Below are 14,133 nucleotides of genomic sequence, written 5' to 3'. Positions count from 1 at the left end.
AAAGGCTTTCGGAGATGTGTGGGGTAAATGGAATTGATTATGGCACTCGGGTTTTCCGAGCGAGATTAAAGGCTGGCAGAACACCGATGATCTTTCATGGGCGGCAGCTCGTCAACACTGCTTGTAGCTATTTTCTGGTCAGGCCACCTATGTATCCGATGGATTTTCAAATCTGCCGAGCTGGGTGCGCACATGTGGAGCTTTTTTTGACCTGTGCTTCATGTTGTTCCTGCTACAGACTGCAGTGCAGTTTCGGTTGTCCGATCCCAGATGAATGTACGCTTTGAGCTCTGGAGCTGACTGGGCCGGTTCCGAAGGATCTTGGATGAGCTTAAATCGAGTCCCCTCGCCCAGAAGATCGCCTCAGACACTTATGTTTGTGGCTTGAAATAGCCGCGCCAGCGATGGTCCTACCCAAGGCTCCAGACCTCTCAGCCCAAAGCGCGCACGCATGGGTCGACGGCGGTCGGCGAAGACGCAACCTTGGAAAGCACACAGGATTCCTGGTCCACCGATCAGTCTTCCCTGTTTCGGGCAGATTGCAGCTCCAGTGCCTGAGATGAGGCATGCTGGACAACGTGACATGTTGAACGAGGCGAAAGGCTCGCATACGCAGTAAAGGGGCGGAAGGGGCAGAAGGGGCAGCGCTGGGCAGGTGACGGGAGACTCAGCTGGAGGACTGCGACATGGTCTGGCAAGTTGACGGCGCGTCTGAAACGCCGTGCGGCAATTTCTCCGAGCAGACAGAGCGACATGGCTGCCAGACGACGCCGCAGTGCTCGAAACAGCGTCCCTTTCGCGGCCAAACACCAATTAGGCAGGGCACGGGTAAGTCGTAGTTGATGGGTCGGTCTTTCACTCTCGTTCTTCGCTTATTAAGACGGCCTTGGCAGTCGGAAATAGCCTCCCCCTCTAGCCTGGGATACGAAACCCTCACCTTCCACTCTCCTCATCCTCTCCAGCGCCTTCACGCTCTCCACCCTGAGTGACAAGTCCTAGGGTCGTTTGCAGTCTTTGTAGCGTGCAGCGGTTGTCTTTGAGCCTCCTGCCCCCTTGCAGCAAACATTTTCACGCCTGTGCCTCTCCCAAGTGTCTACGGTGCTGTTACCCGTCGGGCCTCTTCCCCTTCAAGCCCTGTAAGTCACGCCCAGCTGCCGGCCTCCAGCCTTTCACCCTCACCACAACGCTGTCTATTTATTTCCTCAGTCCACACTGCCTCGCACCCCTTATTACTCCCCCCTCTCTCTCCACTCTCTCTCCACCTCTTGTTGTCCGGCTGCTTGCCGATTCTCTCCTGCTTACACACCGCCTTGTTGGCAAAGCCTCACTGACCGGAGCTCCCGAACCAGGCTGAACATCCCAACACCAATATTCCTGCACCCCACCAACCCTTTACAACAACTACCCACCTCCACAACAGGACAGCCTCCTTTAGGTTGAACCCATTCCAAGCATGACGACAATGGTACGCGCAGCCCCGCCTTCCGTGAAAGCACCCCCAAACCACCACGTCCACGAACTCGACTGACTCTCCACAGGATCTTCGCGTCGGCAACAAGTACCGCATCGGACGAAAGATTGGCAGCGGTAGTTTTGGTGATATCTACCTCGGTATGGACACGTTAAATCCCGTCTCGTCACGTCCATCTAACTCTGGCACAGGCACCAACATCATCTCAGGTGAGGAGATCGCCATCAAGCTCGAGAGCGTCAAGGCCAAGCACCCGCAGCTTGAGTATGAGGCTCGCGTCTACAAGTCCCTCGCCGGTGGGGTCGGTATTCCATTCGTACGCTGGTTCGGAACTGAATGTGACTACAATGCCATGGTTTTGGACCTCCTCGGCCCTAGTCTGGAGGATCTCTTCAACTTCTGCAACCGTAAATTCTCCCTCAAGACTGTGCTCCTCCTTGCTGATCAGCTCATCTCCCGCATTGAGTACATCCATGCCAAGTCCTTCATCCACCGTGATATTAAGCCGGACAACTTCCTCATGGGCATCGGTAAGCGTGGAAACCAGGTCAACGTGATTGATTTTGGTCTGGCCAAGAAGTACCGAGACCCGAAGACTCACTTCCACATCCCGTACCGTGAGAACAAGAACCTGACTGGTACTGCCCGTTATGCTAGTATCAACACTCACTTGGGAGTTGGTAAGCAAATTCTCCTCTAGGAGCCCCTATCTGGATGCTGATCACCCCTAGAACAATCTCGCCGTGATGATATGGAGTCTCTTGGATATGTCATGCTCTATTTCTGCCGTGGATCCCTCCCCTGGCAAGGCCTCAAGGCTGCGACGAAGAAGCAAAAGTACGACCGCATCATGGAGAAGAAGATGACCACTCCTACCGAGGTCCTTTGTCGTGGCTTCCCCAACGAGTTTGCCATCTACCTTAATTACACGCGCTCCCTCCGCTTCGATGACAAGCCCGACTATTCTTACCTCCGCAAGATCTTCCGCGATCTCTTCGTTCGTGAGGGCTTCCAGTATGACTACGTCTTCGACTGGACGGTCTACAAGTACCAAAAGAACGCCCAGGCCATTGCTCAGGCTGCCGGAAATCAAGGCGCGGGAGAGGAAGACGACAAGACTGGTCGTGGCCGTCACGTCACCACCACCAACGCTGCCAATGCTGGTACTACGGCCGCTACCACAAAGCGTGGTCCTGTCAATGCACGTCAAGAGGGCACCGGAATGTGAGTTTCGACACATCTGATCCTTGTAAGGGACTCCTCTCCTCTGCGTTTAGTGTTCGATCATAACGCTTGGCGCGGGGGGATGCCATCTTCAGACCTTACTAACCTCTATTTTCAATGTTCAGGCAGCTTCGTTCGTCAAAGCGTGGCGGTGGGGATCAGTATGCAACTGGCGGCTACTGATTCTTGATGCGGCTCGTGATTCGGCATCTCCAAACTCTTTTTCGTGGACGTCGGGCTGTACTACACGACTCCACTCTCTCAGTCAATGCTTGGGAAACGCGGCAGTGCCGTCCTGCTACTCCATTGGACGGCAGCCGGTTCCCCATTGATCAATACTCGGGCTCTTGCTTGTCGATTCCCTTCAATAGGACCTGGCTACGACTATTCGATGTCCTCGCTTACCACGGTCTCGGGTGTTGAGCAGTTTGCGGTTCAAGTCTGGATTTGTCCTTAACTGTCTCTCAATTGCGGACCAGCTTCACGGCTTGCATAATGCGACGGTCAACCACTTAAGACACTCTGCACAACCCCTAGGAATCAGACCACAGTTTTACTGGACACCGTCCCGGGAAGATCATTGGCTTTTGTTTTCGGCGCTCCACTCACACTAATCCACCCCCTGCCCTGTGTTTTCTGCATTTTTTTTTGGCTCGAACCGCTCCCCCGTACGTTTCATCCCTCCATGGCATGGTCTACCAGCGACTGGGGAGGTTTTCAGACATCTAAGGGGACGGACATAACTAAATTGAAATATGAATGGAGGAGGGGTGAGGTGGTGACTTTTGGTAGGCAGAGGAAGGTGGATCACAATGGCGAGCAGCTAGGTAATTGTACTGACACAATGGGAGGAGCTCTAGGGCCGCTTCTGGGGAAGTGGGAAAATCTAGCACGCTACCTTCGTGGTCCACGGGATGGTTAGGTTGAAGGGGGTAGTAGATAGTTTGCTTTGGGTTACACGTCACGATTTTCCTTAGAAAAAAGGGCCTTTTGCAAAATCTCTGGTTTGTCAAGCATGAGTGAAGCATACACTGCACTCTCTTTGAACAAGGAACGGAGCGAGATCCTCAGGCGGTGGACCTGTGTGATATTAGACAGCATTTGATGATTCCGGCCAAATTGTGATTGGCTAAGGTTGCGACCCGGAAGCGGCTTAGCGCAAATCCCCAGACAGACAACTTTTCTTCTTCCGGCTTGAACTTTCAATAATTGCAAGCCAACTTCAAGATCCCCACGGCCATTCTGATCATGCTCACGGTGAGATGCTTCTCATCAATCTGTTCAATCTGTTTGTCATGCAGACTTAAGCTAGCCCCTCAAGTGCGCAGCGTCCACCCTGCGGCAAGGGCCCATGTTCTACAACCTTCAAGAAACACTTGTGCGAGCGCCTTAACACGCAGTATATGCACTTTCTCGCAGCGGAGAGCCTTTTCCACAACAGGAAACCGGTACAATGGAAATCGAGAGACTGCGGCCAAGACGTTAGAGCTCCCGAAACGCCTCGATACTCGTCCCATCCAGCCTACAAACATTGAAGAATCGGTTCGAAGGGCAAGGCAATTGTTCGGCGATGCGCTACCTCGAGGGTATCTGGATGATACTGAATATACTGTATATGAGAGGCTGTATGGCACGCCTATTTTTGTAGACAAAGCAGAAGACTTGGAGGAATTTAGCATTCAAGAAGAGAAGGTGTTTGAGGCGGAGCTACCTGACGGATCGCCCGTGTTGCTGAGACAAGGTGAAGATGGAGAGCTCGAGGAAGTGGAGATGGCCGAAGAGCCAGAAGAAGCGCTTGAAAAGAAAACAGACCTAGATGCAGAGCCTAAAGAGGCGGACACAATGACAGAGACTAAATGGGAAGAAGTACGAGAGGAGAGGGCGGAAATTTATCATCAGGAGGTCTACGAGAGGAGCAGTGCTCTGCATGAGAGGGACTACGAGGACGCAGAAGACGCCGAAGATGAGGACTTCATGAGGGCTCATCCCTTAACAATTGCAGGCCGGTTCGCCCCGTCGCCCTCAACCGTATTCCTGCCCAAAGAATGCTTTGTCGATCCTGTAACAGAACTTTTAACCCGAACAAACCACAAACACTTAGCTGAATCCGCGCGTCGGATATTTGGCGGCGAAGGCTTACCTCACTCGGCAACAACCGCAGCGGCACACTTGGGGAAGGAACAGAAGCCAATTCCCCTTGATCCTTCACAAGCAGAATGGGGAAATATTGAAGGGGATGTTTATATGGCTGCTGTAATGGCTGGGACATATTCCACTGTGACGAGTACACTGGTGGAGGTGCGACGTCGACTTGGTACGCCATGGATGGAGCGTTTACTAGAAAAGAAAGGAGGTCCCATGATACTTGATGCCGGATCAGGCGGAGCGGGAGTTATAGCGTGGCATGAGGTCCTTAGGGCAGAATGGCACCGAATGCACGAGGATAGTGGTGCGACTTCCCATGGCTCTGTCCCTTTGGGCAAAGCAACAGTTCTAACCGGGTCTGACGCTCTACGACATCGTTCCAGCCGACTTCTAGAAAACACCACCTTCATACCACGGCTACCGGATCTAGTTCAAGCTGGAGAGGAACTGAATCCCCAGCAGCCACGTAAACTTTACGATGTTATCATCGCGCCTCATACTCTGTGGCCAATAAAGCAGGAATATCTGCGCAAAGAGCAAGTCGACAAATACTGGTCACTTTTGAATCCAAAAGGGGGAGTGTTAATACTTCTTGAGAAGGGGTTGCCCCGTGGGTTCGAAGTCATCGCTGCCGCACGCGAGCATCTCCTAGATAAGCACATATCATCGCCGGACTCGACTGAGGTTGAGATTCCCATCGAGAAGCAGACCACAGACAATGGCGATGATACAAGATTCGTCACAAAGGACACGGGTATGATCATCGCCCCCTGCACGAACCACAGCAAATGCCCTATGTACCTCACGCCTGGTATTAGTACAGGGAGAAAGGATTTGTGTTTCTTTAGCCAGCGATATATTCGCCCACCTTACCTCCAGAGGATTCTTAATGCAACAGATCGCAACCACGAGGATGTCCAGTTCAGCTACCTTGCCGTACAACGCGGCCGGGACCAACGGAATCCGCTTCACGACCCTCTTGGCCAGGGTGTTGTCCAGGATGAGGAAGTTACGAAAGAGGCCTTCGGAGGACACGAGTGGAACTCAGAAGACGAGCTCCGAACTCCTGCCGATGTTAATCCTCTTACCCTCCCTCGTATGATACTCCCCGCTTTAAAGCGTAGAGGCCATATACTTCTAGACGTCTGCACGCCGGCTGGCAAGCTCGAGCGATGGACAGTGCCTCGCAGCTTTAGCAAGCAAGCTTTCCGCGACGCTCGAAAGGCTCGTTGGGGAGACTTGTGGGCATTGGGCGCGAAGACCAGGATTCCGAAGAATATCAGGCTAGGCAAGCCTCGAGATCAGATCGATAAGAAGGGGAGGAGGATCAAGGTACCGAATAAGCAAATTATCGAGGTTGACATTGGTGATAGTGGTTTTGCGGGCATGCGGGCTAAGACCGATGGGCGATATAGCCAAGATAGGAAGATCAGAGGAAGTAGAGGTAGAAAAGGAAGGAAGCAGAAACCCTCGGATATTTTGGATGAATGAATGAAATGTACGAAATACATGTAGGTTGAGCGACGCTTGTACAACAACTTTCTAGCATTGGGCAGTGTTTTCTGGGGGATCTGGTACAACCTCCGATATGTATAACTACACGACAAAATACCCCAACTCGACGACAGATGAATCGAGACAATTCACCTCCGTCAATCTGTCCACGTGCGAAACACTAACGGGCTAGATTTGACAAGACTCAAGCCTAAAATAAGTCTTGCATTTCTCATCAAGCTTACCTCTGTGGAAGGGGTTTAAGCGAGCTGATCAGCCTTAGTTATTTAGCCTCGGTTGAGGCTCGCATCTCCCTCTTAATTTGCTTCAGCGTTGCATTCTCGATAGCTCACTTTCCTGGATTCGATCGACTTTTACGCAACACTAGCAAGAGCTGAGACTAGAGCGATCACATCCATTGCGGGTTTTGAGACAGGCTGCAAGTATTTAAGTGGGACTTTGCCTGTTTTCTATGGTAAAGGACGAAAAACACATCGTCTGGACAAGAGCTGAGAGACAAAGAATGAGCACCATTCGCTAAAGCTATCCTATTTCAGACCACAGGCCACAACATCTCCAGTTTAGGCAAGCACTAATCCATAGACTTCAAGCTGTCAAGGTATTGTCTTTTCCTCCTAGATACCTCTCTCGAACCAGCAACTTCGAGCTTCGTCACTGGTCTTGGTTACCCCTCCGTACGCTCAGATAAAGAAGTCAGGGATCCAACATGGGGAACACACCAGATGTTTATGCGATTTTGAAGAACGAGTTAAAGGGATCAGAGGCTGAGGTTTTGACACCGGGTAGTGCAGGATATGCGGAGAGTATTAAGAGGTGGAGTGAGCATTGTGAGAAGAAAGCAGTGAGTGAGAACTATTTCAATCTATTTCGCACATGACGTCTCACCTCAATTGTATTTCTTAAGAGATCTTCCCTGATCTGTTCGTTGCATTTTCATATGGCTGGAAGATAAATTGTGTTGATGCTGATAATGTGATGTCTAGCAAGCCGTTGTGAAAGTCACCTCATCATCCGATATTAGCAAGACTTTGAACTTTGCGCAGACGAACGAGATTCCCTTTGTGGTCCGTGGTGGAGGCCATTCCACGTCTGGATCGAGCTCCATTGATGATGGACTTGTTATTGATCTTTCCAAGATGCGGAAAGTAGCTGTTGATCCCAAAGCCAAGACTATTAGAGCAGAAGGCGGGACCATCTGGGAAGACGTCGATATGGAGGCTGCGAAATTTGGACTTGCTACTGTTGGGGGGACGGTGAATCATACTGGTGTAGGGGGTCTCACGTTGGGAGGAGGGTATGGGTATGTTTCCCTTTTCCATGTGCTCATTTCTTTTTTTGCTAATGCCTCCAAGATACTTGAGTGGGAAGCATGGGCTCACAATTGGTATCTTACATCCCATTGTACATGAACTTGAAGCGGAGGCTATTAACAAATCATTCAGACAACCTCATCTCTGTTGAAATTGTCCTCGCTTCCGGCCAACTTGTCACAGCATCTGAATCCTCCCACCCTGATCTCTTCTGGGCCGTCCGGGGTGCAGGCCAAAACTTCGGTGTCGTCACCGCATTCACATTCCAAGGCTACGACCAACCAGACCCAGTTTTTGCAGGCGTACGTAACTCCCAGGGTACAAACTCCATAGTCTGCTGCAAAGTCTGAGAGATGCCATTTGATTGGCATTTGGAAGGACGCTGCATAGACCAAGTAGGAGTAGTGCCCAACCATTTGCCTTTAAGAATCGTGCTGACTTTGTACCCCCGACTTCAGACCCTCGTCTTTCTCCCTGACAAACTCCCTCAAATCGTCAGATTTGTAAACAAATTCCACGCCACAAGCGACGGAAACCAAGCTCTCTTATGGGGTTTCTCCTCCCCGCCACCTGCTAACGCCCCCGTCGTGCTAGCCCAAGTCTTCTACAACGGTTCCGAATCTGCGGGGCAAGAATTTTTCACCGATTTGATCAATCTCGGCCCTGTCGCCAACACGACATCCATGATTCCGTACGAAAAGCTCAACGGCTTGCTCAACCACGCCGTTGGTTTCGACGGCCGCAAGCAATTCGGTGGCGGCGCGTTTAAGCTGCCGCTGAACCCGGCCTTCGTGCAAAGCATCCATGCTGACTTTTTGGACTTTGTGAATTCACATGAGCGTATGAATGAGAGTTTAATTTTATTTGAGACAATTCCGTTTACGAAGATATTAGAGGTGTCGAATGAAGAGATGGCCTTTTCGAATCGTGGGGATTATTATAATGTTGCTACTTGCTTCAAGTGGTAAGACCCCGAGGGTCCACACCCCCTGTTTCAATAGTGAATGCGCTTAAGCTTTCTGATGCTGATGTTCACGCTGACTGGGGCTATAGGTTCGACCCATCGCTCGATCAAGAAATCCGGGACTTCAGCAGGAACCTGCTCAAGAAGGCGAGTCAATCCGCCGGCGTCGTCCAAGACGAGAAGGTCCGGAGTGTGGAGGGTGTGGGTGTATATGGGAATTATGCGAGTAAGTGCTGCTCATCCATCACTTTGGAGGTGTGATTAACGAATTTTTTCTGATATGTGTGGGAATCAGATCTCGACGTTTCTGCGACTGATATCTACGGCAGAAATGCGAAGAAATTGGAAGATTTGAAGTATAAGTATGATCCAAATAACCTATTCTCAAGGGGTTTGAGGCTAGTGCCAAAACCCTTGGTCGTGGTGAACTAAGGTTACGCGGTTGGGCATCTGCAAATTCACCCAAAAGGATTTTGGAGAGTTGGATAACCTAATCATTGTGCCAATGAGTCTCGAAATCAATGACATCGTTTGCACATTTGCATCTTCCCTGTTTCTAACGATCCCTTAAATGATCCCGTAATGAAACTCGTAAGATACCCGGTACAAACATGGCTCTATTAATGCGTGCTTTGGGTCTCACAGCCATCAATATCAAAGTTCGAGCTGCTGTCCTTCAAGTGAGCACTTGTCCCCATCTCTGAATTAAATTAGAGCATTAAATTTCATCCTCCACTCCAGCCCCTTCCTCAAACATGCCTCCTCCGGGCCCATTTAGTCAAATACTCCCTGCCCTCCAACCTATATGTATCCTCTTCGACAAAACTCCCATTCTGGCCCCTCCCAGTCGCCTGTATTACTAAATTCAGCCCCTTCGTGCTATCACTATATTTCGGCCACTTTGGTAAACCCTCCGCATTCGGATCCCCGCCATTCACGAAGTGAATCCATTGTGCACTCATTTGTTTGCTCAGGGCCTGATATTCCGGCCACGGTCCCACGAAAACCGGGTTTCCATACACAAACGCAACTTCACTGAAATGCTGCACACCCTTGTAATCCGGGGCGAGTGAGCCGGTGAGGTCGGTGTAGGTTGCGTTAGTGTTGTTCAGCCAGGGGCGTGTGTTGAAACGGTAGATGTATGTCGGACTGTATTTGGAGTACCATCGGGCGTCGTCAAGACGTGGCGCGTGGTAGAAAACGTCGCCGACAATGGCGGCGATGCGTTTGTATTGGTAGCCGCGGTCGGCGAAGCGTTCGCTACCCGTGTTGAGTGGGATCCCGACGGTGGGGTCGTCGGGGTATAGACGCATGATTTCTTGTACGACGGAGGGGGGGAAATCGTAGCCTGTGCTGCCAAAGAGGTAGGCATATAGCTCCTCGTCGGTGTTTATGACGCCAACGGGGGCGTTGTCGGTTCCCTCGTCGGTATTTGTTCCGTACAGATGGGGGATATGTGCGAAGCGGCCGGAGCGGAGAAGCTCGGTGGGATAGTTGGGGATGACGTCGCCGTCGACGGTGGGATACCAGCCGGGGCCTTCGACTTTCGAACTGTCCACGAATTGGGATATCGTTTCGTATGGAATTGTGCGGAGACACTCCAGGGTGTCAGGCCAGTCTGTGCAATTTGTCTGGTTGACAATCTTGTTGTAGATAGGTTGATACCAATCCGATCCGTTGTACCATGCCGTGGCAGCAGAGCCCGATTCTTGGATAGATCGATGGAACAGCCCATCCGTTCGGCCTCCATAGCTCATCAGCAATTGTCCCTATCCCTCGTCAGTGACACGCCTCAAGCCTGACTCCTATTAGTTCATATGAGCTTACAATTGCAAAACTGCCTGCACTCTCTCCCCAAATAGTCACATTCCCTGCATCCCCTCCAAACGCCCCAATATTCTCCTGAACCCAAGCCAGCCCCTTGCGCATATCCCTTAGCGCAAGATTTGTATTCCCACTGCCCTGAATCTCAACCGAGTACATCATCCCCCAGCCTCCTTTCCTATAATTGATACTTGCAGCGATGATAGGCTTTCCAATTTCCACAGACCTCTGCACAAGATACGTCAAATTATAATTCGGCAACGCGCTAGTTCCGACTTGGTAACTTCCGCCATGAATCCAGACCAGCACGGGGACCTTTTGCTCAGGGGCTAGGGAAGCGGGTTTAACGATATTGATGCTGAGACAGTTTTCGCTCATGCCGTAGACGCCGTCGGCAACCGGTGTGAAATCTGGACATGCGTTGCCGTATTCTTTTGCCGCGCGTGTGCCGTTCCATGTTGTATTTAGCGACTGTGGGATTCGGAACCGATTTTGCCCGCCCGTGTTTTGTGCATATGGGATTCCGAGGAAGACATCTTGGTCAAAGGACGGAAGGTACAGGCCTTCGTATGTGCCATTGAGGACGGTGACCGTTGGATCTGCTGCTGATGCGCATGTAGCGAACAGCAAGGTGGCGAGGATGTTGGCTATCCAAAACCGTTCTGTGAGAGTCATAGCGACGACCCGACAGCAAGCGGTAGAAAATAAACACGGCAGAAGAGACGCGCAATCAGGGAGCAGACCCAGGACCAAAAAGAGGGTAAGCAATCATTTTGTACCCCATTATTAATTCCGCACAGAATCCGGGTTCCGGGAGATTAGGGCGACTCGCAATGGCACCACCGTGTCGGAACAAGCAAACAGTTTGCCGATGAGAAATGCAAGATGACGAGTGGACAGTGGAGAAAAGCGCAGCATTCAATTTCAACGTCATCCTTGGCCGGCTGCAGGTACGAGTCTTGTTATGACAAGGGTTACGCTGGATTGGGAAGGTCGGTGCATGATTCCGAGGTTGCGCCGTATATGAATGTGATGGTTCCCCACTTGTGGTTTGGAGGAACGTGTAATATCGGATAGAGGACTTTGAGGTAGAGTATGGAAGGCGGTTGAAGGCTGAAGGAGACGAAGAAATGATCGGTTTGATATTGGGTATAACGTACAGAAAAACGTGCGTAAGATGCCAAACCCAAAGACCGAGGATGCCCTTGTAGATGCAACCCCAAAACCATTTTGATATCCCCATTCCCGCATTCAGAATCCTGGAACTCAAAGGAGAGGTTCATTATGTCGTTACATGACAGCGCAAGTCTGGCTTCCCTCAGTGGCCATAGTTATTGCTGCTTTGGCACCAACTGCCCCTGCGACCGGTGCAGCACTATGGCTCATCCGTTTCGATAAAAAACTTTTCCGTTTCTACGGCACGTTAGCAAAGGATTCATGAGTGTTTGATCAGGGGAACCTACTTCTGTAGAAGCCGACCTAGGAGGAGGACCCTGTGGTGCAAACATAGCTCCATTCATTACTTCTGGTGTCTTATCTGGCGGCTGGTCTCCATACGGACTGTACAACGAGAACCCCGGTGTGACGGGATTTGAATATGCTGGTAGAGGTGTGTTTGGCGTTGAAGGATTGAGGTAGCTAGGAGTTGGAGAAGCGGGCGAGGTTGGGTATGGATTCGGATTCCATTGTGGCTGAGTGGGTTGAGGAGGGTATTGGCCCGCTATTGAATGTCGATATGGCTGTTGAGGCTGTTGAGGCTGTTGAGGCTGCCGAAATCCTGCCTTTTGCATCATCTCCATCTGCTTTTGCATAATTTCTACCTGCCATTCCCGGAAGACTTCTTGCATTTGAGGCATCCACTCCGGCGAGAGGTTGTACTTTACAGTACGGTCCTTAAAAGCAACAAAGTATTGATCCGCGTTGTACGGGCTTACCGCAAGATACTTAATCACGAATTAGCATTTAAGGGAGAACATGGAAGTTTCTCCACAACTTACAGATACTGATCGCGGTTCTGCAGCATCTAGAATCTTATCTAGGGTCGCATAGCCGCCGTAGAATTTCCAGGCGTAATACCCATCCGGCCACATGACGAACCACGCATTATTCATTCCCAGCGACACATTGCACGGGGTATCAAACGCCTTTTGCACTTTATCGCTCAGATCTCCTGGTATCCCGGCCCAGATGGACCCTAAGCCCGGCGCACAAGCAAAGAAGCTCAGCGCGGGGCCAAACGTTATTACGCATTGCCGCGGAGCGTTCGGAATCGTTTTAATCCAGCGCGACAGGTCGGGATAGTTGATATCGAAGGTGTTCTGAGAGTAGACTGTTGCCGCATGCGATTAGCCCGGCGTTTCGTTTCGGAGGCTGCGACAAGGCTGAAGCTACTTACAGATCTTCTCCTGGCCGTCGCACACCTTACATCCTATATACCAAATCGGTTCCGCCGAGTTGTTCTGCGGGCCAAGCGCGAGGCAATATGGTTGTGCTATCCGGTACGCCGGGCTCATGGACGCATTCATCAACGAGCGGAGGCTCGCCGGGATATTGTGACTAGTGGGATGTCAGGTCAGCTGCCACACCCTTTCCACTTCTTCTTCCGTGCATACTCACAATTTCCATGACTTGGGACAGTCAAAGAAGAAGGTGTTGTTGGGTCCGAAAACAAACGTTAACTGGGGCATCGCATCTTGTTCAGGATCGAACCTGTCGATCGAAAGAGTTGGAAGGACGTAGGCAGGCTGTCAAAAGTCAGCTTGCGCGGCGGCAAGTCCAGTCCAGCTCACCGGTTTGCATGGGGCCGGACGAAGGCAGTGAATACGGGCGCCGCATTTGGGCTGAGCAAAAGGCCTTCCTCACAGAAGCGCCAATCGACGCGGCGTGTGGCGCGGAAATGCGACTAGCTGATCGTTACCACATCGAATTATAGTACAATCTACGCGAGACAAGAGCAAAAATGAACGCAAGGTGGGAAGATCACCTAAAAGCCACAGGTTTTCTTTCGAATACCGCTTCAGAGGGATGAATGTCACGATCTAAAAAGGTGACTCGCTCTGCTTTGTCAAAACGAAGCCTTGATTCGAGAATATCCTTGAAGGTTTCCATTATCCATTCCAGCCTCTTCCCACCATCAACATTTCCTATTCCTCGGGCTAGCCACCCTTCCTGCCTTGAGCGCAGTGCAAGTCTCCTAGATCAAAGCCATCTCAGGCGGCGAGCCATGGATTGCCTCTTTGGTCGTCCTGCCCCACCAAATTGTCGTCCACAATCCTCCCCGAAAGGCACAGCAGCTCAGTCTCTACTTTAGACCTCCTCCTCAGCCTTAGTGGAACGTCTTCTTCAACATCTTCCTCCTCAATTCCGCTATACAAAATGGCTTCGTAAGAGGCCAACATCTCTAGCCAGACTATGAGAGATTTCAATCGCGCAGAATGAGCAGGGTGCCCTCAGCGAACTCTGGATTAAACTATTATCGCTTCGTCGCGCTGAAAGGTACTCGCGTCACCTTTCAGCCCCTTTCTCTCTCTCTTGAAAATTCCTCCGACACCCTCCCTAGTTCTAGCAGCTACTTCTAGTGAGTTGTTGATTGCAGAAAACTAAGTTGCTCACTGGCGGAGTCCTTGAGAAAGCGTCTTTTACGTAGACGGACTGCATGTCGACACTTCTAAAAGAGTAGA

The 14,133-nt window shown here is 51.0% G+C and overlaps 5 protein-coding genes across 5 annotated transcripts; 3 read left to right on the top strand and 2 right to left on the bottom strand.

Annotated features, from left to right (window-relative positions):
- Positions 1 to 1,453: 1,453 nt before the first annotated feature.
- Positions 1,454 to 2,699, top strand: BDR25DRAFT_327501 (putative casein kinase I; the record flags this gene model as incomplete). The annotated part of the gene is made up of 4 exons (XM_033692338.1): positions 1,454 to 1,465; positions 1,539 to 1,611; positions 1,663 to 2,151; positions 2,203 to 2,699. The coding sequence occupies 4 exons, from the start codon at positions 1,454 to 1,456 to the stop codon at positions 2,697 to 2,699; spliced, it is 1,071 nt and encodes a 356-aa protein (XP_033544093.1).
- Positions 2,700 to 3,901: 1,202 nt separating this feature from the next.
- Positions 3,902 to 6,331, top strand: BDR25DRAFT_376134 (uncharacterized protein; the record flags this gene model as incomplete). The annotated part of the gene is made up of 1 exon (XM_033697426.1): positions 3,902 to 6,331. Exon 1 carries the CDS (start codon positions 3,944 to 3,946, stop codon positions 6,329 to 6,331), a length of 2,388 nt encoding a protein of 795 aa, XP_033544092.1. The 5' UTR covers positions 3,902 to 3,943.
- A 730-nt stretch (positions 6,332 to 7,061) lies between these two features.
- Positions 7,062 to 9,061, top strand: BDR25DRAFT_327499 (FAD-binding domain-containing protein; the record flags this gene model as incomplete). Its single annotated transcript, XM_033692337.1, has 6 exons — positions 7,062 to 7,196; positions 7,339 to 7,621; positions 7,798 to 7,967; positions 8,124 to 8,629; positions 8,719 to 8,855; positions 8,925 to 9,061. 6 exons carry the CDS (start codon positions 7,062 to 7,064, stop codon positions 9,059 to 9,061), a joined length of 1,368 nt encoding a protein of 455 aa, XP_033544091.1.
- A 317-nt stretch (positions 9,062 to 9,378) lies between these two features.
- BDR25DRAFT_327498 (alpha/beta-hydrolase) lies at positions 9,379 to 11,128 on the bottom strand (the record flags this gene model as incomplete). Its single annotated transcript, XM_033692336.1, has 2 exons — positions 9,379 to 10,398; positions 10,457 to 11,128. The coding sequence occupies 2 exons, from the start codon at positions 11,126 to 11,128 to the stop codon at positions 9,379 to 9,381; spliced, it is 1,692 nt and encodes a 563-aa protein (XP_033544090.1).
- A 615-nt stretch (positions 11,129 to 11,743) lies between these two features.
- Positions 11,744 to 13,140, bottom strand: BDR25DRAFT_317004 (uncharacterized protein; the record flags this gene model as incomplete). The annotated part of the gene is made up of 5 exons (XM_033691639.1): positions 11,744 to 11,866; positions 11,917 to 12,396; positions 12,451 to 12,782; positions 12,849 to 13,009; positions 13,070 to 13,140. The coding sequence occupies 5 exons, from the start codon at positions 13,138 to 13,140 to the stop codon at positions 11,744 to 11,746; spliced, it is 1,167 nt and encodes a 388-aa protein (XP_033544089.1).
- Positions 13,141 to 14,133: the final 993 nt, after the last annotated feature.

This window comes from Lindgomyces ingoldianus (assembly GCF_010093535.1).
Source record: "Lindgomyces ingoldianus strain ATCC 200398 unplaced genomic scaffold BDR25scaffold_30, whole genome shotgun sequence".
In the NCBI taxonomy this organism is placed as follows: domain Eukaryota; kingdom Fungi; phylum Ascomycota; class Dothideomycetes; order Pleosporales; family Lindgomycetaceae; genus Lindgomyces; species Lindgomyces ingoldianus.
This window is presented reverse-complemented; position numbering and strand designations above follow the sequence as displayed.